At 46.8% G+C, this 19,864-nt stretch overlaps 1 protein-coding gene across 10 annotated transcripts in view; it reads right to left on the bottom strand.

The window, feature by feature from the left end:
• Positions 1-19,864, bottom strand: part of herc2 (HECT and RLD domain containing E3 ubiquitin protein ligase 2) — an 86,994-nt gene that overhangs the window by 55,224 nt on the left and 11,906 nt on the right. For 7 of the 10 annotated variants that reach the window (XM_076278563.1, XM_076278569.1, XM_076278568.1 and 4 more), the window contains exons 7-32: positions 19,636-19,777; positions 19,322-19,432; positions 18,599-18,770; positions 15,003-15,176; positions 14,295-14,312; positions 12,782-12,970; positions 12,401-12,552; positions 11,919-12,076; positions 11,280-11,393; positions 10,716-10,967; positions 10,247-10,440; positions 9,117-9,317; positions 8,108-8,336; positions 7,365-7,489; positions 6,492-6,670; positions 5,732-5,916; positions 5,156-5,320; positions 4,679-4,864; positions 4,085-4,255; positions 3,793-3,896; positions 3,012-3,162; positions 2,092-2,306; positions 1,467-1,599; positions 1,143-1,270; positions 589-784; positions 62-198 (exon numbers count right to left, since the gene is read on the bottom strand). In XM_076278563.1, coding sequence (XP_076134678.1) covers positions 62-198; positions 589-784; positions 1,143-1,270; positions 1,467-1,599; positions 2,092-2,306; positions 3,012-3,162; positions 3,793-3,896; positions 4,085-4,255; positions 4,679-4,864; positions 5,156-5,320; positions 5,732-5,916; positions 6,492-6,670; positions 7,365-7,489; positions 8,108-8,336; positions 9,117-9,317; positions 10,247-10,440; positions 10,716-10,967; positions 11,280-11,393; positions 11,919-12,076; positions 12,401-12,552; positions 12,782-12,970; positions 14,295-14,312; positions 15,003-15,176; positions 18,599-18,770; positions 19,322-19,432; positions 19,636-19,777 — 4,181 coding nt within the window. The remainder of the gene's footprint in view (positions 1-61; positions 199-588; positions 785-1,142; positions 1,271-1,466; positions 1,600-2,091; positions 2,307-3,011; positions 3,163-3,792; positions 3,897-4,084; positions 4,256-4,678; positions 4,865-5,155; positions 5,321-5,731; positions 5,917-6,491; positions 6,671-7,364; positions 7,490-8,107; positions 8,337-9,116; positions 9,318-10,246; positions 10,441-10,715; positions 10,968-11,279; positions 11,394-11,918; positions 12,077-12,400; positions 12,553-12,781; positions 12,971-14,294; positions 14,313-15,002; positions 15,177-18,598; positions 18,771-19,321; positions 19,433-19,635; positions 19,778-19,864) is intronic. The other 3 variants (XM_076278567.1, XM_076278571.1, XM_076278572.1) reach the window with 1 other exon arrangement.

Raw genomic sequence — 19,864 nt, 5'->3', positions numbered from 1 at the left:
GAAAGAGAGAAGGTGTGTGTGTGTGTGTGTGTGTGTGTGTGTGTGTGTGTGTGTCTCTGACCTTTGGGGACTTGGCGGTGGCGTGTTTCTTGTCGGTGGCGGGCGTGGGGCTGATGGGTACTGACAGCTCCTCCTCGTTGGTCCCCTCGATCTCTAGCTTCACCTCCTCCATGTCCGCCGACTCCGACTTCTTAGGCACTGCCAGGGATGAAAGCAATGCACCATCAAACACACACACAAACACGTCTCAGAGCTCATATCAAACAGCATGAAAGCCCTTTGGATCTCAGTATGCAAATCGATAAATAAAACAACTCTGCCAGAAAATTCTGAATATTCTAGCAAAGCTTAAACAAGCTGTGTATTATAGCTTGTTTATAGAGCGATTTTTGACAGATGTACAATTACACTGAAGAAAATGTATATTTTAAAAACCATCTATATTTTCTAAAAGGCTTAAGCTTTTCCAAAACCATAAATAAGGGAACTTTTTCAACACAGAGAACCAATTGGTAGCAAACAGGAACTCCATGCAAAACAGTTACAAAGCTGAAAGACTTCAGGCTTCCAGAGGGGCCCAGTACGTACCTCTCTTTTTCCGTCGGTCCCTGATAAGCCGCTGGGCGATACTTTTCCATCGGGGCTGCGAGCCGAGAAGCTTGAGCTTGGACATGATCGACAGGTCGTTGCTGACCGCCGGACGTAGCTCGTTGAAGAGGAAGCGGAGGCGCTCGATCACCGGCGCGCACACCTCCTTGTAGGAGCGGCCCTGCTCCTGGTGCGTCTGTCACACAAACGGGAGAGGGTGAGGGAGTGAGGTCAAAGTGCAAAGGTGAAGGGTCAGGGCAAGGGCCATATGGTTGGAGTAACAGAGGGGGGCCAAGTTGACATTAGAAATACTTCTGGAGGCTGAACTCACTCCACAGATATGGGGCAGTTCATGGTATGGTCAGTGAGAATGCTACTGGTCTCTAAAGGTTATGATTAGATAAGATGATTACCATCTGGGAGTTCAGTATAAATTTGCAAAAACATCTATACTTTAACACCTAAGGGATAATGAAGACAGGTTTTCTAAATAATTTCAGTTCTCCCATGAGGCTTCACACACACAAACACACACACACACACACACTTTTTACCTTGATCAGTGAGCACTTGGCCTGGTACACCATCCGACACACATCAATCACTGATCGGGGAAGGGACCTCATTTTCCCCTGATCCACGACCAAGGCACATTGATTGACAAGAGAGAGCGCGACGTGACCTGCAGGAGGAAACAAATCACTTATATAGATCACTAAATGATCACTCCTTAACTCATTTATCACTTTCTAAATGTTACCTAAAAAAAAAAAAAAAACTTGCACTTTTTGCTTCCAAAGGAAACGTAAGGCTTGCTGTTTTTTTCTTTTTTTCTGAGTTTGTGTGTGTGTGTGTGTGTGTGTGTGTGTGTGTCTTACCGAGGTCGTGATGCTTGAGCAGGCAGCAGAGCAGCAGGCGTCCCACCTCCTCGACGGGGTGCTCCGGGGGAAAGATGATGGGGGTGATGAGGTGGCACTGCTTACAGCAGCGCTCAATTTGGCACAGGAAGTCCTGCAACAGCAAGCACAACTTATAGCACCACCATCACGCTACATACACTAATTAGACAAAAATGCCATTAAGCTACTTGTCATATACTGGTAGTATACACAAATTATTTGACAAATTAAAATGGCAGCAGAAAAATCTTTTCATGATAATGCTCAAATGGGGTTGTACAGTCTGAACTCTGAACAGACACTCAGAGAAAGGAAAGCAGTCAGTTTGAGCCAAGTTTCAAAGTAACCTTGAAGCTACTTCATTTATAAAAAATGAAGCTCTTGATCAGAGTTCCATCCTCTAAATGCCATTTAGAGCCCCCTCCCTCTCTCCCATGTCTCGGCCAGCAGCGGCGTATATCAACACTCTGGGCCAAATCTCACAGTGACCTTGAGGCTACTTCATTAGCGTTCCATCGTCTGACCGCTACACGTCCGTTCTCTCCCCACCTCCACCACCACCACCACCGCCACCACCGCCACCACCCTCTCCCGTGTCCCGTACCTTCACAGTGTGGTCCTGGGTGTTGTTGTCTGCGATGGCCTGGAGGAAGGGCTGTGCATGGTCGCTGAGCGTGATGCGGCCGGAGTAGAGCTTGGCCTTGTCGGGCGTGGTGGTCCCCGGGGAGCTGCAGTGGTCCTCGTCCTTCTCCTCGTTGTAGTTGTAGTGGATCTGACTGGTCTGCAGACCACCTGAGAAGATGGACGACTGGAGCCATTCTGGAATGACACGGGATTAAAAACAAACAAACACACACATATCATAAATTTGAAGCAAAAAGCACAACTAAGATATAAATCTAAAATGAGTAACGATCAGGGTAAAGCATAGCACAAAGCATAGCATAAAATTCTTCGGCCCTGGCCGTGGCGCAACTGGCTGGGGCACCTGCACCGTACACCGGTGACCCGGGTTCAATTCCCGCCCTGTGGTCCCCCGTGGTCCTTTCCAGATCCCACCCAGACTCTCTCTCCCACTCACTTCCTGTCATTCTCCACTATCCTGTCGCATTAAAGACATAAAAGCCCAAAGAAATATACTAAAAATATATAATGTTACAAATTCCTTCATTCTGGAATTCCTTCATATGGTATGCAAATCATCCCCATACAGGGCAGGGCCTTCAAACAGGCTAACGTTCCATTCCATAATTAATATCAGACGATCAAACAAAAATGTCACGCTCATTGCTAGTCACTGGAGCTTGGCACTGAATTAAAGAATGGATTGATGTGGCTGCCAGGAAGCCTGATACAACAACATCCTTCATCTCACTATCACAGGGCAATCTGCACTGCAGAAGAAGAAGGTTCAGAGGAAAGCTAGGCGTTTCATGATCCCTGATCTAACGATCCCAGAGTGCTTTGTACTAGTCCAACGCTTTGAAGGGGCGTTTGAGGGACGAGATGAGAAGCTGGACTCACTCGCACATTCGATCTCCATGGGGGAGAGGCAGGTGCTCATGGCCAGGTAGGAGGCGTGCAGGCCCAGCAGCAGCCCCAGGTTCCGCTCCGTGTCGATCAGCGGGGAGGACAGGCTGCTCAGGTCCGGCGTGGTCACCGTCTCCTGGTTGGGCTGGAGCAGGGGAAGGGGCAGGGGAGTTATGTTCGTGAACTAAGGAGGCCTCAAACACAACATGAAATGTACTGTACAACTGCAGCAGGCTGAGTGACACTGAGTGAAAAGAATTCTGGAAAACCTCATTGACAACCTGGGGATCTACTTGTGGTTAAAGCGAAAGTTAAGTATAGTCATCGACAAATCTTCACTGTCGACCAATGGCTTTTTTATATCTACTACAATGGAGAGAATGAGTATGTATCAGTCCATCAAAACTCTTCCCTAAACTCTCTCAAGGACTTATATTTGGGACAATCAGTTGTTTTACAATTAGGTCTGGCATCCTGAGGGGAAAACAAATTAAATTGTTTGTCCATTTATATCACATTGAAACCAATAATTCCAGGAGGGTTCGTGCATAATGAGTAAAGATGTACCATTAGGGTAAAAATAGTCTTTGAGAACAGTCAGGTGGAAGACAGCCTGACATGATCAAAGACACACACACACACACCACACACACACACACACACACACACACACACACACACACACAGACACACAGACACACAGACACACAGACACACACACACACACACACACACACACACACACACACACACACACACACACACACACACACACCTCCATGTACTGGCCAACGCAGAAAGCCTGCATGGACTCCCTGGTGTCCTCAAACTGCAGGGCTGCCTCTAGAGCCACCACTGGGTCTTCACCTGCAAACTGGGCTGTGGAGAGAAGACAGGCCTTTCAAAATGGATCCTGAAGAGTGACTAATCATTGAGCACACATTCTGAGGGGAACAGCAGTGATGAATGCTTTCCATTTAATGAAGCTCAGATTTCCTCTCAGGGCTGCGGAGAGACTATTTTCAGAGTTTAAACCTGATACTTTCAGGACTTCCTGAAAAGCCTACCGAGGATGCTGTTGCCAGTTAGTGACTGGGCCTGGAAGTCCTTGATGTCGTACACCTTGCCCTCGATAACGGTCCAGAAGCCTCCATCTTTGTTGTGGTTCTCTAGGTCCGCCTTGCGGATGAGGGACACCTCCTCATTGTTCCTGGAACTCGCCCCATTGAAGAAAGACCCTGAACCGAAAAACATAAATAAACTCTGATCATTCATTATCTTCATAGTCTTCATAAAACCTGAATAACAATCCAAAACTTTAAATATATTTGTGAATGACAAAGTGCAAGTCATGTTCAAAGTACTGTCAAACTCTTCCTGTGGCTAAATACCAGTACTTCATCTGAGTTCAATCTGAGAGATGAATACAACTCTTAGAAGTAAGCCCATGAGCTTTTCCTGTCATGTGAGCACGTCCACTGGGGAATTGAGAAGATGAAAAGAGAGTCTGCAGGCTAGCTAATAACAGGATGTCTTCCTCGCTCTCCTTTTTTTATCCTCTCTACCTCTATCTCTTTTCTATCTCCTCACTTGTATCACCATCTCCTTCGCTCTTGATGTCCACCCCAGCGACCCCTTGACCGCCCCCCCTTCCAGCGTACCCATGAGTCCCGGCCAGGCCAGGTCCTCGTTGTCGTCCCTTTGGTGTCCGGGCGCCAGGTGGTTGAAGCGGTCCAGGTGTTCCAGCAGGCCGGCAAGCAGTGGGATGGAGCCCGTCTCCTGCATGAGCCCCGCATCGCGCGTCAGCAACAGCACGATGGACACCACCAGTTCTGGCAGAAGCACCCCTGCAGGACGGGAGGAAGTATTGCAGTCAATCCCAAACAGCAGGACTCCAAGAGCGACACGAACACCAGTGCAGGGGTTCACAGGCACACCAGAAAGTGATGCAAGACAACTACAACATCCGGCGCTTGTGCTTGTGGGTATCTTTGTATACACAACATATAGTGTGCAGTGCCTGTGCATTTGTGATTAACTTTGTATAAATGTAAGGAAATATAACCATCTACATATCATATGTGAAGGAAGTGTGCACATGAAGTGTGTGTCGTCGTGTGTCGGCATCCATGCATTACCTGTGAGGTCTCCCTCGATGACGTGGGACACCTCGGCGAAGTGGCGGTGGCTGTTGAAGGCGATGCTGGTGGCCACGGGTAGGATGTCCCCGATGTGAGTGCAGAGCAGGGCGATGTACTTCTTCAGCAGTGAACCCACACCCAAGATCTCAGAGTCGGTCAAGGCTGAGGGAGAGCGAGTAAGAGAGAGAGCATGTGTCACTCGGCAGTTTTGACCGAAAGGTCTCCAGTGTAGCTAACAGGTAGGGAGGCAAATTGCTTTCAAATCACTTTAAATTTGCCTTCTAACTCTACACATACAGCAGCAACACTCTTAAGGGTACACAAGGGTAGTTTGTGAGGGTTATGACGTCCTTATTAAAAACTTTAAAATACAATCTTAAAAAGAAAGTGCTGAACATCTTTCATATAGCCCTCCCTTCATTCACTCTTTCTGATTGTAAGAGAACAGGTGTGGTGGCCAGACTGTGCGGAGAAGCTAGGCCTTGGTCAGCACTAGGCAGCATATGCACAGTCAGGCCTGCGCTGAGGCTCTGGGGAAGTGATGCGTGCGTGTGCAGACCACCGGACACTCACTGTATCCGCCTACGCCCGTGCTGCCGCTGACGCCCACGTAGAGCTTGCAGACAAGCAGCCTCTGGAAGCGCAGCAGCAGGTCCAGGGAGGCTGACCGCTCCTTGCTCACGTGCTCCGTGTCCTGGCAGTTCGAGATGCGCCGCGCCACCTCCTTCAGTCGCGCTATGGTCTGCGAGGCAATGTTCCTGCAACACACACACACACACACACACACAGAAATTAGCCAAGTGAGCTCAGAACGTAAGGCCATATACAGGGCTTAAAAGCAATGGGGATTTCTGTTCAAAACTGTGATGTATAATTGTCTATTTTCAAATCTTAAATGGTCCAGCCCACGTCTGAATCTCGGCACAGCGCCTGAGAACTCCAGACTCAAGGACAGTGCTTCTTTTATGGGAAAAGAAAAAAAACTATTTCAGAATAACTTGCAGAACTTGCAGATGTGAGTGATACAACAAGTCAGCCAGTATGTTTCTGTACGGTCAGATAATCTTGAGTGTAGAATCAATATTATACACCAAGACAGTCTCACTAGCAGTATTTTTTTTATTTTTTTAAATACCATTTATTTGCATAATATATATATGAGTTCAACTCAAAGTGCTTCTAATCAGGAAATGTAAACCCTCTTCCGAATCCTACTCCCAAGAAACTATCTGGGACAGGTTGTCACCGGTCCTGAAATAATGCCCTCTCTATCCCCACTCGGGGCAAATCCCCTCCCACCCCATCCCATCCCGTGGGGGCTAAATTTAGCCACCTGAGTAATTGCTGGACCAGCTGCACCAGGGGCAGGCTCTGCTTGCTGGCCGACTCGTAGATGCCCGTGTTGATGAGGTCCTTGTCCAGGGTGGTGCGGCAGCGGTGCATAGTGGAGGCGTTGGCCTCCTGCTCGTCAATCTCCTTCTCCTTCTGCGCCTCCTTCTTCGCCTCAATGTCCTGAGGAGAGAGAGATGACCAATAGAGAAGCAAGCCAACTCACAGGGGGAAGAAAGTGCTGCAAGACAACGGCAACATCCTACTGTACGCTTGAACTTGGAAGCAGTCTTTGTATACAAATACATATATGCATGCATTTCAGAATGATGGTGAAATTACGGTTCTGGGACACAGGACGAGGAATATAAGAAAAGCCTAAAAGACGACTAAATCTTCCTGAAGCGGAATAAGAGAACTTCACCAGGAAGTGAATGTGGTTCTGACGGACACACTAGCTATGTTTACATGGACAGTTTATTCAGATTGAAAAATACGTGCCGTCTGTTTACATGGGGTATGTTCTATTCCGATCAGATGTTCCCAAGCACTTTAGAATCTTTGATCGGAATAGCTGTTGTTGCCTATTTTCATTCCGATTGAGGTGTTTATATGACAATCTTTATTCCGATTGATTCTAATCAGAATAGAAGTGTCCATGGAAACGTGGCTAATGTTACTGGACCGAGAGGCTTTATGAGGAAGAGCCTTGGCCATTGACATTCTGTCAGCGGGGTGCTGAATAGTACAAGTGAGCCTTATCCCTTGAAGAGCATCTGAGCTCTGGGCTACTCTGAAGACTTGCTTCTGTCTACTGTCAGAGGCTTGTGACTGAGGAGGCTGTAGGTGTGGGTGTGGGTGTGCAAGTCCCACTGACCTGGATCTCAGCGGTGATGGCCGCGTTGAGTGCAGACTCCAGACCCCCGTCCGCCATCAGGCTGCTGACCAGCAGGTCGATCATGAACCGCCGGCCGGGACTCACACTCATCTCATTCCCAGACACTGGACACACACACACACACACACACACACACACACAGACATCAACTTGTATTCCTTGCTACTCCTGTGCACTAGTGTCCTCATTTATCATTTATGAAGTGCATAAGGAATGTATCAGTGTGTAAAATCAAAGCTGTGCATGCCGTGCCAGACTACAGGAGTGTGTGTGGTTGCTGGAGAAGCAGAATAAGCACAACGACACCAAAATGGGGAAGAAAGAGGAGGAATTCAAAGAGCAGACATTATGTTTGTCCAAGCTGGAGGCACCATGTTTGGTTCCCATTTACAGAGCCAAGATTATGGGCATAATAGTTTTATAGAGCACAAATGCTGGACAGACACCTAAAGGAACGTGAAGAGCAATTTGCTAAATCTCACAAGAATAATCAATGGGATTAGAACTGCGGACTGCTCCTTTATGGAATACAACAACAACAAATTGAATTTCCCCTAGGGATCAATAAAGTATATCTATCTATCTATCTATCTAAATGGTTTCTGATTCTATGATGGACCAGCACCTTATCAGTGCCAGTTCCACTACGCTGTCAATGACAGACCCAATGCATGTCCGCTTCAGGTTCAAATTGTGCTGCTGGTGTTGGTGCTAATACTGACCTGCACTGGGCAGCAGTGAGGACAGCGCGCGGGCCCGCTCCTCGGCAGTGGGCAGCAGCACTGACCAGCCGCTCTGCAGCACGGCCTGCGCGGCCGCCTGCACCGAGTTGAGCACGCCGGCGTTGCTGGCCAGCGTCACCACCGCCTGCTTCAGGTTGTTGAGCAGCCCGCTGCCCAGACCTAGACCCAGCTCCTCAGGGTCCACCTGGTTACTGATGGCCGCATGGAGCTGGAGAGGCACGCAGAGAGGGGAGAGAAAAGCAAAGGGGGGGGAGAGAGAGGGAGAGAGGGAGAGAGAGGGGGAGAGAGAGAGAGAGAGAGAGAGAGAGAGAGAGAGAGAGGGAGGATGAGAGAGACAGGGAGGAAGAGAGAGAAAGAGAGAGAAAGAGAGAGAGAGAGAGAGAGAGAGAGAGAGAGAGAGAGAGAGAGAGAGAGAGAGAGAGAGAGAGAGAGGGAGGGAGGGAGAGGGAGAGAGAGAGAGGAAGAGAGAGACAGGGAGGAAGACAGAGAAGGTGCGAGGAAGGAGGGAGTGAGAGTGAGAGGAGGAAAGAGAGGAAGAACAAAGAATGGGTAGAGAGAGTGAGTGGAAGAATGCAAGGGAAGAGTGAAGAGAGAGGAAGAGGAGGAGAAAAGAGAGGGAGATGGAGAACAAACACTTTAAGATTCATTTGGCATCATCACAAACACAGAGTTGAAATCTTCCAGGCAGTGGTATGCAGTAGAACGTTCATATTCCCCATCTTTAGCGCCAAGATAAATATCCCAGTACTGCCATGGAAAGTCAACCTCTGTCTGGTATTCGCAAGGAATGCAAGCAGTCTAAATATAGCACCAGAAGCCATCGTTGTGTGATTCAAAGGAAATGATCCCATCTCTAATATTTCCAGAACATTTTCCAGTGTGGCAATACTGTGTTGGTGTGTGTGATGTATGATTCATGTGTCGGTCGGTCATGTTGTCGGTAGCGCAATTTTGTGTGTGTGTGTGTGTGTGTGTGTGTGTTCCTCACCTGTAGGCGTAGCAGGTTGAGAGTGGCCACCACCATGCACTCCTTCTCCTGCGGCGGGGGCCAGTCGGAGCTGCCGTCCATGCCCTCGCTCACCTGACGCAGCAGCAGGTCCAGCTGCTCAAAGGTCATGGGGCACACGTCCACCACGAAGGGCACACGCAGACCCACGGACCACTCCGAACATGACGACCACGCAAAGCTCTGAACACACACAAACAAAGAAAATATAATCATTATTACAGTATTTCTCCTCACATTATGGTTCTAAACAAATCAACAATTTAAATTTTCATGAATTTACTTGAGTGTACATATTTAATTTGAACTATTTTAATGACATTGAAGGCATTGTGCCATATACTAAATTATTTGTCTGCTCGAAACGAATGTTGCTAGTACTCCTGCAGGTTGTGTTTCAGTTGAGCGCTAGCAATTAAAATTAGATGATTATTCGATCATTAGATGACAAAACACCCAGAGCCCAGAGCCCAAACACCCATTCCAGTTTTCCATTTTCCTAAGTCAACAAAACACAGTTAAAGGAAGAACCCTGCTTGATACCCCCAAGGAAATGCTGACGAAAGCTGCTCTGTTGTTAAAGCAGATTTTTTTTTGCGCACAAAGGTTGCTTTGTTGGTGATTTTGTTTTTGGTGTTTTTGTTGTGCATTCAGGCTACTGGTAGAACATGTGGTACCGTGAAGGAGGGCCGTTACGGATCCTGGGTACAACATGCGACACATTTGCAACTGCCACCAGCCAACTGTGCATTGTGGTTGTATCCTGCCTCATGTTAAATAGGCTTGGTGGTTTGGGCACTGTGGGAAATCCCCTACCTACAGCACAATGGATTTAATACCTCTCCTGTGCAAATTTGAATATCCTGCGCTGTAACTAAAACAGGGCTCTACAGTGCGCCCATTTCACTCGCACATGCGAGTAAAAATGATGGCGTGCGAGTGCAAAAAAAGATTTAGGCGCACTGGTGCGAATGACTTCTAACCATGTCAATGTTTGTCTACAAAATACACTGCAACATCGAGAAACGTGCAAACCATAGAATCACCTCTCCTGTGCACATTTGAATATCCTGCGCTGTAACTAAAAGTTGAGTGGGCCAGGTGAGGCGTACCTGTCCGGGCCCGCAGGCGATGCACACGATGTGTTTGGAGTTGAGGCCGGGCAGGGCCTTGGGCTGCTTCTTGTTGGAGAAGAGCGTGTCAAAGTGCTGCAGTTTGTCATTGCTGCCCCAGCTGTGCACCTCGCCATCTTCTGTCAGCGCCAGGCAGTGGGTGGAGCCCACCGCGATGTCCACCACCTTTTTACCTGAAACACACCAGCACGGGGGAGGAAGGTTACTATCTGGCAGAAAAGTGCACCTGCTTGATTCAAAGCAGGAGATTGAAATGATGCCAGCAATCAACAGTTCCAACTAACCAACACTATACACTGACATTTATCATTTCTCTTAATGTCAATGTGCGTTAATGTGAACTAATGAAAATCATCAAAATGTGTACCCTAACACACTGTCCAAGCATAGATGCAATAATATATGGACAAGCAATTCAGAGCAAAAGTTGTAGGACTTGTAAGCTGACCCTGTAGACTGTCCAGCAGTTTTGGGTAGCGGACATGCTCGTCAGTGCCGTGGCCCAGCCTCTGGTTGTCTCCCTTGCCCCAGGTGTACACCTGGCCGTCTTTGGTGAGGGCCACAGAGAACTGGCTGCCGCAGCACACCTTCACGATGTCCAGGTCCTGTAGCTTCTCCACCAGCTTGGGCGTCTTGCAGCCGTCGCTCCCGCCACGGCCCAGCTTCCCGTAGTCCCCGTCCCCCCATGACCACACCTGGCCTGGGGTCACACAACCAGGAAGAGGAGTCAGACCAGAGATATTCAAAAACTTTTACCTGGTTTTACACAACTTCATCAATTAACTTCAACATTGCATCTACTCAATTACCAAAAAAGTAGGGTAACAAACATAACATTTCAATGAAAATCTTTCATGTTTTCTACAATTTAATATTCGTTTACATCGTCAAAACTCATTTTCTAGTACTCCTCCAGGACTTTCAAAATAGCCACATGGCCTACAGCCTCACCCCCATATTTATAGCATAAGGGTTCTCTCGTGTGTGAGGGGTGATGGTGGTGTTTGTTTACCGTTCTCCGTCACACAGAGTGTTTGTGCATCTCCGCTGCCACAGGCCACATCTAGCACCTTCAGGCCCTTGAGTGCGGTCACCAGCATGGGAGTGGTCTGGTCTTCACTGGAGCCTGCGGACAGATGGACCAGAACGGTCAGAAACTCAATACCTCAAATGAAGACCTCAATGCAGACGGGCCCAATCGCAGTCTCTGAAATCCACATCCTCATTGCGTCTGGCATGTCCTTTATTGTTAGTTATAATGCATTACCGTTTTTGTTGGATTCAGGGAAATCAAGAGCGCTAAGAAGAACAAGGTCCTGCTCAGCAGAGAAACTCAATCTCATGTTTCTAGAGCGAGGCTGCAGGGTTCTTAATTCACTTTGGGAACTGAGCAGGAAGCATGCCTCCACTGGTTTCTCACGCTAACTCTATCTCGGTGTGATTGATTATAGGTATCAGGTGTGCTAGCGCTCAACTGAAACACAACCTGCAGGAGGACTAGCAACATTCGTTTCGAGCAGACAAATAATTTATTTAGCATGGATCCTATGATGTGTGTACAGTGTATCTATAAAGTATCGGTACTTAAATGCATTTGTGTGTGCGTGTGTGTGTGCGTGTGTGTGCATGTGTGTGCGTGTGTGTTACCCACCGTGGCCCAAACGGCCATAGTTGCCACGGCCCCACGTGTACAGCTCTCCATCAGCTGTGATGGCGGCGCTGTAAGTGCTTCCACAGGCAATGTGCACCACGTGCTTCCCTGCAGGCTTGCCTGCGAACGCTGCAATCATGGAGGGCTCCTCCAAGTACCTGCAGCACCAGGTGAGACATTACAGAAACCGAACTCATGTACCATACCAGCAACCCAACTATGGCATTTAATGTCAACTATGACAGCAAATTTGATTTATATAGGTAATAAACAACTTAAGTGATCGTGATGTCATGTTGGCAGAGTCGATTACGCACGCCATCTTGACTACAAGATGGATTATGCACCCGACTGCATCCATTATGAGGGACAACAATGGATAGATGGTCATGAAAAGGCAGTGATTTGTCAATTTATCAATTCACCCTACTGCACAAAAATGCCTACTGGGCATGAAATGAGGCTAAGTGAGCGGTTCGTACGTGTTGTCTCCGTGGCCCAGACGCCCTCCGTCTCCACAGCCCCAGGAGAAGACCTCGCCGTTGGCCGACAGGGCCAGGTAGTGTAGGCCGTCTGGGTGACCAGCCAGCTTCACGATCTTCCGCGATGACAAGGCGTGAACTAGGATGGGAGCCTTTGGGATAAACGCAATACACTTAGTATCCAATACCACACAATCAAACAGGATTATTCCTAATAGTAGGCTAGAGTAGTCCACACTGCATAACAGGAAACATGAATGTCTTTGTATAGAAAAGGGGGGAAATTTTAACTACCTAGGTGGATACAATGATGAATACATACACGTTGCCGAAAGAGCCTGGAGGAGCCTGGAGGATCACCCTCCTACACAGTTTACTTACCAGGGTGGTGCTCTTGTAGTTCTGGGTGTAGACAGCCCCGGTGCTGGCCAGGATGAGGAAGCCCTTCTCGGAGCAGACGATCTGGCTCACCCCCAGGTTGGACAGGGCCTTGCACTGGATGGGGCCGTTCACATTGGCATAGGGCTTCCAGCCCAGCAGGCCCCAGCCGATCACCTCCTGAAGGGTGCCCTACAGAGACACACACACACACACATCATGGTAGAACACTCATCAGATCACGACAGTAGATGTCCAATAAATCAATACATCATCACTATGTAATAATGACTATACAAATACATGTGAAATGTTGTCATAGCAATGAAATTGTTTTTAGACATTATTTTAACATCTTCACATACATTACACAGATTGATGAAGAGAGTGGTTATATTTGTTTAATGCTGTCTGAGACAGACCATTCAATGCTAAGGGGGGGGGGGGTATGGGGTCTAGTTAGGACATTTCGTTGACAAGCAAGGACAAGACATGAAACCTACACTGAATATTATATTTGGAACATTCGGTCAACAACAAGTAAGGACAAGACGTGAAATCCACTCTGACTGAATAGCATAGTCCTCCTCCTGAGAGATGAGAAAAATCTCGGAGACAAGCCCCTTTGATTTCCCCTGTTATTTCAAGCCTGGTTCCTGTAACATCATAGCTTGGGGGTATTCACTGGCCATTTATAAAGTGGAGAGAGAGGCTTGAATGGCTGGCTGGCGGGCTGGCTGAGAAGAATGAATTCTTTATGGGGCCAGACTCCCCAGTGGGAGCAGTTATCAAAAGCTTTCAGGGGAGGTCAGCACAGGCCACCGCTGTCTTACGTAACGCACTCCATCAAATATGTCCTCCAAAACTATCACAATAAAAGTCCCAAGGTATAGCCCATTATTGAAATGGACTGGCAAAGTCAAATGTGCCAAAATGTGTATCCACAATAGCAAAATATAGAAAAACACAGACAGGCATTTTAGAAACCATCACAAAGTAGGTAGTAAGTAAGTGGTTAATAATAATGTTTGGGAACTGTGGGCGCACTCATTTATATTTTACAGTATTCTGCTTGCTGTACCCAAAGAGAGCTTAACAAGATACTGTTGTAAAGTCAGATTTAGGAAATGTCATCTCGGTTACAAGTCCCTGCGCTCCTACAAGTCAAGAGTTTCTCCTTTGGTGGGGAAGAGAGCGCTGCTAAACTAGGAGCGAATCTGAAGCCGGAGTCTGTGTTTGGGATTCTGATTCTGAGCAATGAGGCCACCCCCACTGTTAACACAGCATCTCTCCCCCCGGGCAGTCCACAGGGAGAGAGGGAGGAAGGGACAAAGGGAGGGAGGGAGAGGTGGAGGGAAGGAGGGAAGGAGGGAGGGAGGAAGAGATAGAGGGAGGGAGGCTGGCTCTTAATGGTATGGAGCTGGAATCTGCGCTACAATGAGAGCTCTACTGCTGTCTTGTCTATGTCACAGATTGGCTGACGCACAAGAAGATAAAATCAAGTGAAGAAAAATACCTGAATGTTTCCATGGTCCTCCAACAGGGCCGACAGAGACAGAGAGAGTAATGTTAGTAAAGCCACTGACAACATGCATTAGGTCAATGCATGCACTATGCTTTGACAAGTATATCACAGTCTATTTGGCAATCACAAAGACTTGCTAGAGCATATCTGCACAGAGAAAGATCACAGAGATGTATTCCTCAAGGCAAGCTCAAGAGAGGGGGTGGTGAATACTATGCACTGGAAAAGGCTTTCAAATTTTAACAATAAGCTAAAAAGGAGAGTAGACAATCAGTTTAAAACAAGGATCACCAAACATCTTGCGATTATTAAAAAGACCCCATACAATAATAGTACAATTTCACCATCATATCAGTCTCATGTTTTTTTTGACCTTGATATCATACTGCTTTAATCATCACCTTCTTTTACTTATACTTCCTTGCATGCTAAAAAGTTTAAAAAGGTTCTACTTATACTGTTGACTAAGAAAAATGCTAATGTTCTTAGTATACTTAGCAGAGCATCAATAGCATCAGTACAGTACATACGGATCAGGGTATAAAAAAAGCCAAAGCTGCTCTGTAATAGAGCTGCTATACATTGCTCTATCTACGGGCTCATACGAGTGCATACAGCTCAGTGTATATGGAAACTAAAGTCGCTGTATAGAGGCTATGCATGTCGTGGTGAGAGTTGAGATGTAGCGGTGAGCGGTACCTTGCTGGATGTGGGGGAGCTGCACTGTGGGGGGCTGCAAGGGGCGGCTAGGCGGTCCAGGTGAGCCATGATGACCACGGCTGTCTGCCGTAGGTCGATGGCCAGGTCGTTGTCCTGAGGCAGGGTCAGGTAGCGCAGGAAGCTCTCGTTGGGGCTCAGAGGAGCGGACAGGATCTGAGAGGAGGTCAAAGAGTAGACTCAGACTAGAATTGCGGTTCCGAGGAACTGCAAGAGTGGGTTTGATCAGTGGCACGGAACTCGGCCTCATCCAAGGATTCCAACGGTACCTCATTTATGAAAATCGGGCACACGGATCAAAAGTTGTCTGCATTAACGCAACATCCAATAAGCTAAAACGCATAAATAACATGGTTGCTATGCTGGTTGCTATGGTGGTCGCTAGGTTGACATTACAGGGGTGGTTTCTAGGTTGTTGCTAGGGTAATTAGTTAGTTGCTAGTAAGCCATCTTAAGCTGACTGCATAAAGTGATTATTTTAAGAGATACATTTTCAAACCAGAACTGTGTATAGGTCATGGTTAAAAACGTATCAGAATCTCAGAAATAATCACGTAATGCAGCCAGTTTAAGATTTTTTAAGAAGTCAGATTTTTTAAAGGCAATCAAATTTCTGCTGACTCTCTTCTGGCTGCGGTTAAAGGCCAGCGCCTGCTGAGAGGCCTGAAGGGTCAGTTCTGAGGTTGTTGGCTGCTGGAACCGAAAAAAGGACTGCATTTTCTTAAAAGACAATGTGACTGAAGTGCGGGCAAAGTTTGCACAGAAATGTACGATTTTTCCCACCCTCATCGACCTTGTCATAAAACTTGTTTAAATGATCACACGACGCCTCCTTGCTGCTTTGTTGTCTACATCAGCATTTCTCAAACTTCTTTGACCTGAGGCCCAGTCAAGGCATACTTTGGGGTCATAGGGCCCACCTACATGAACCCACCCCCTCCTCCCAACCCCTATCAAATTGTAATGATATCACAATTATTATTTTTATACTATATTGCCTACATGCACTTCAAAACAGTCAATGTTTAAAGTGCTAAGATTGTTTACAAAAGTTTGTGAAAGCATGCACATCAGAGTACTGCTTTACTAATGTAAAATATAATTAGGCCTACACTAGTTTCATTGTTTTTGCATTGTTGCATGATTGATATGCTATTTAATTACATTTCATTTGAATGCCTGAATGTAAGAATTCAGGAAACACAATACCAGCTTTTAACATTTCTGTTGTTAGTTTATGTAAATCACATAACACATGAACTGTTTACATACTACTGATAGCCCATTACTGTACACAATAATACTGTGCCCATTCATTAACATATATTAAACATCAGGCGTCTTGTTTACACATTTAAACCATATTTGCACTTCGAATTTCGCTTCCAAACTGTAATAACTACATCTACAAAGTCTAAAGAAGATAACCATGTAGTCTGTTCATAGATAAGATCAATTTTGACAGAACTACAGACTTCGTGAAAGTAGCCTAGTAGTCCTACATAAAAGGCTCCATATTCACTTCATTGCAAAATCGCGGTTGGTCTGTTTACACACTAAAACCATATTTACACTTCGAAATTCGCTTCCAAATTGTAGTAACTACATCTACGAAGTCTAAGGAAGATAACCTTGTAGTCTGTTCAACGATAAGATACATTTTGACAGAACTACAGACCTCGTAAAAGTAGTACCTAAAATGAGTGTGATAAATGGCCATCACGTAGCCTAAAGCATATAGCACTAGCATATGACAACAGCAAATAGCTAACGTTTACGTTAGCCTAACTTACTTATCGTTGACGTTGACCCGACACGTTTATAAGTTAGACTATAGACTGATAAGGACGTCCATCAAAATTCCGTGTGTATCCTGTGTATCTTTCGTGCTGCTATCCTGTTGCCTTTTCCCTGTTGTTCCGGCAACAAGGTTTTTACGCGATATTTGCCACATCCCAGAGAGTTGTTGTTTGGTGGGTCAGGTGACGAGCCGTCGAATCACAGCACAGCACCCAGAATGCATTGCAACACACCGTCTAGAAGGGACTCAGCGTTAGGTGGGCTTTAAATAGCATACAGAACTTATAGTAATATAACGTTGTCTGTAAGCTCCACAGATCGTGGCAAGACAATTGAATTGATTGTGGACTTCTTGCTGGGCGACGATGAGTAACTTGATTAGTAATGCTGCGTGGATATGCATAATATCTGTATGTAAGTGTGTTTCTCAATGTAATAATCTATACAACTGTACACATGACTAAGTTCAAATGGAGCTAGCTGGGTATAGGACTGGGCTGAATGGATTGGTGAAATACTTTATTTATTTATTTTTTTAATGACCTATATGAACATGGTTTGGCTTTAAAAAAAAGAGGAGACAGCGCGAACCTTTACACTTAGTGCTGGCAAGGCATTGAACTGGGCTGAATGGATTTGGAAAATATATATATATATTTTTTAATGACCTGTATCAACATGGTTTGGCTTTAAAAAAAAGATGAGACAGCGCTTCGCGCTGTCTCATCTTTTTTTACATTACCTTTACACTTAGTGCTGGCAAGGCATTGAACTGGGCTTCATTCAAGGATTCCAACGGTACCTCATTCATGAAAATCGGACATACGCGTCAAAAGTTACATGCACACACCTTCATATACACAGACAGCCCAGCCCAGCCCATTAGAGCTCTGCCAGGTGGCTTAGAACTCTTCCAGGTGCAAGCTTAAGCAATTAGAGCTGTGATGTCACAATCGAATTAGAATCCTTGAACATTCCGCCATTCATTTCAATGGGGCCGAAAAACGCAGAAAAACGGGAATACCAGGGCCAGCGACACGAAATTAACAAGCAAGTTACACCGGTTCGGGCCTGAATTTTTGGAGTTCGAACCGCGTCGATAGCTCAAACGGTCTAGGAGCAGTAGTTCGGCCAAAAAGTGGGTGAAAAGGAATAATAAATAAAGTAAACTTAAGAAGAACATGGCTTCAGCCATGCTGTGGTCTTGCTGGATCAAACCCACTAATTACTTGACATGAACAGAGAACAACACTGATTATCCACACCATCATACATCAGTCTCAGTCATAAAACACCAACCTTACGACAAAGACACTACAACCTCAAGATGTTGCTCAGACCGTTTACAGTACATTAAGACTGAGGAGGCACTGAATATATGATTTGTTGAGATATAAGTGAACCAAATGAAGCCATATCACCCCAATATTCATTCAGCCTCATCATGAGCCAAATCTGAAATGCCCCAGTCAGAACACCAAATCTATTCAGACAAGCCAAAAACAGCTCTCCAGTTCCCATTGGTATTGGGTAATACATTTGTGCAGATTTTTGATTACCAGTTGACAGAATTTTGATTACCAGTTGACAACTTTTCAATATCATCCAATCAGAATACCAGAAACCGGTCCTGTGTCTAGCTACCAGCATAACTCAAAACGTTGCCCTATGGATTGTCACCTTGAGTTTCTATGTACAGCGAACGTGTCTGCTAAATGAGAAGATGTTCGATGTCGATGTGAATCTAATCTGAATGAGAGTGTGAGAGAGATGCTGACCTCGACCTCCTCCTCGGGGACGGGCTCCTCCTTGCTGCTGTGGATGTTGTGGAGGCGCTGGAGGAGGGGCAGCAGGGGTGCGCTGGTGCCCTGGGTGGACCGCTCGTTGTCCATCTCCCGCGTGCCGTTGTCCCACAGGCGCAGCAGCAGAAGCACCGCCGACAGCAGCTGGCTGTGGGGGACAGGAGTTTGAATCCTATGAGGTGTGTGTCTGTGTGTGTGTCTGTGTGTGTGTGTCTGTGTGTGTGTGTCTGTGTGTGTGTGTGTCTGTGTGTGTGTGTGTCTGTGTGTGTGTCTGTGTGTTGCAGGTGTTCTCAGGTGTCACCCCCTTGTTAAGTGTGCATGCTGTCCAGCTGGAATCAGTTGGAATGTGACCATGTTCAGGTGTGTGCTGTCCAATTGGAATCAGTTATGAGGTGTTTGTGTGCAGATGTGTGCTGCCCAATAAGACTCCACTGTAAGGTGTGTGTTTAGGTGTGCGTTAACCAATGGGCATCAGCTGTAAGGTGTCTGTGTGCAAGTTTTTGATCTGCTGTGAAATGTTGGGACTTGGGAGGATGCAGGTGTGTGTTGTTTGAGTGCTTCCTGCTGTGAGTAGGCAGGTGTGTGTTGCTCAGGTATGTGTTGTTGTGAGTAGGCAGGTGTGTGTTGCTCAGGTCAGGTGTGTTCTGCTGTGAGTAGGCAGGTGCTCGTTGCTCAGGTGTGCTCTGCTGTGCGTCTCACCTGAGGGTGCCCCTCTGCACGGCCAACTCCAGGAGGATGGCCAAGGCCAGGTGCTGGTCCTGCAGGGGAATGTTGCTGGGGCCTTTGGCACTAGCACTGCTGTGAACATCACTGCGCACACAGAGAGAGAGAGAGAGGTGTGGGGGGGGGGGGGGTGAGTGAGAGAGCGAGAGAGAGACCAGCCAAGATAAATCATATAATATTTATCTAAATAGCACATTTGAAAACAACAGGAGTTGTGGTTCCAAAATGGAGATGGCAGCTACTCAACCTGGCATCTGTCTGTCTGTGTGTGTGTGGGGGGGGGGGCTGACCTGAGGAACTTGGTGGCTCTCTCCACGACCTCCAGCCAAACTGACGACACAGTGCCCTCGTCAAACAAAGTGGCCTCTGGGAGGGCGCGCAGAGCGTCCAGAGACTCCTGAAGCAGCTCACTGCACAGGTCAGCGTCATCACCTGCAGAGGACCACAGAGGGCCGAGGAGGTGGATTAGATCTGGCACAGCCAAATGCAGACACTCCTAATCAGACACTTCCATCCAAA

Source organism: Alosa pseudoharengus, unplaced genomic scaffold, assembly GCF_046254945.1.
Source record: "Alosa pseudoharengus isolate Yale_2024_CS ecotype anadromous, Long Island Sound unplaced genomic scaffold, YU_APseudo_1.1 YU_APseudo_1.1_scf_11, whole genome shotgun sequence".
Taxonomy (NCBI): Eukaryota; Metazoa; Chordata; class Actinopteri; order Clupeiformes; family Clupeidae; genus Alosa; species Alosa pseudoharengus.
Note: the sequence above shows the minus strand (reverse complement) of the source record. Positions and strands in the feature narration are given on the sequence as shown.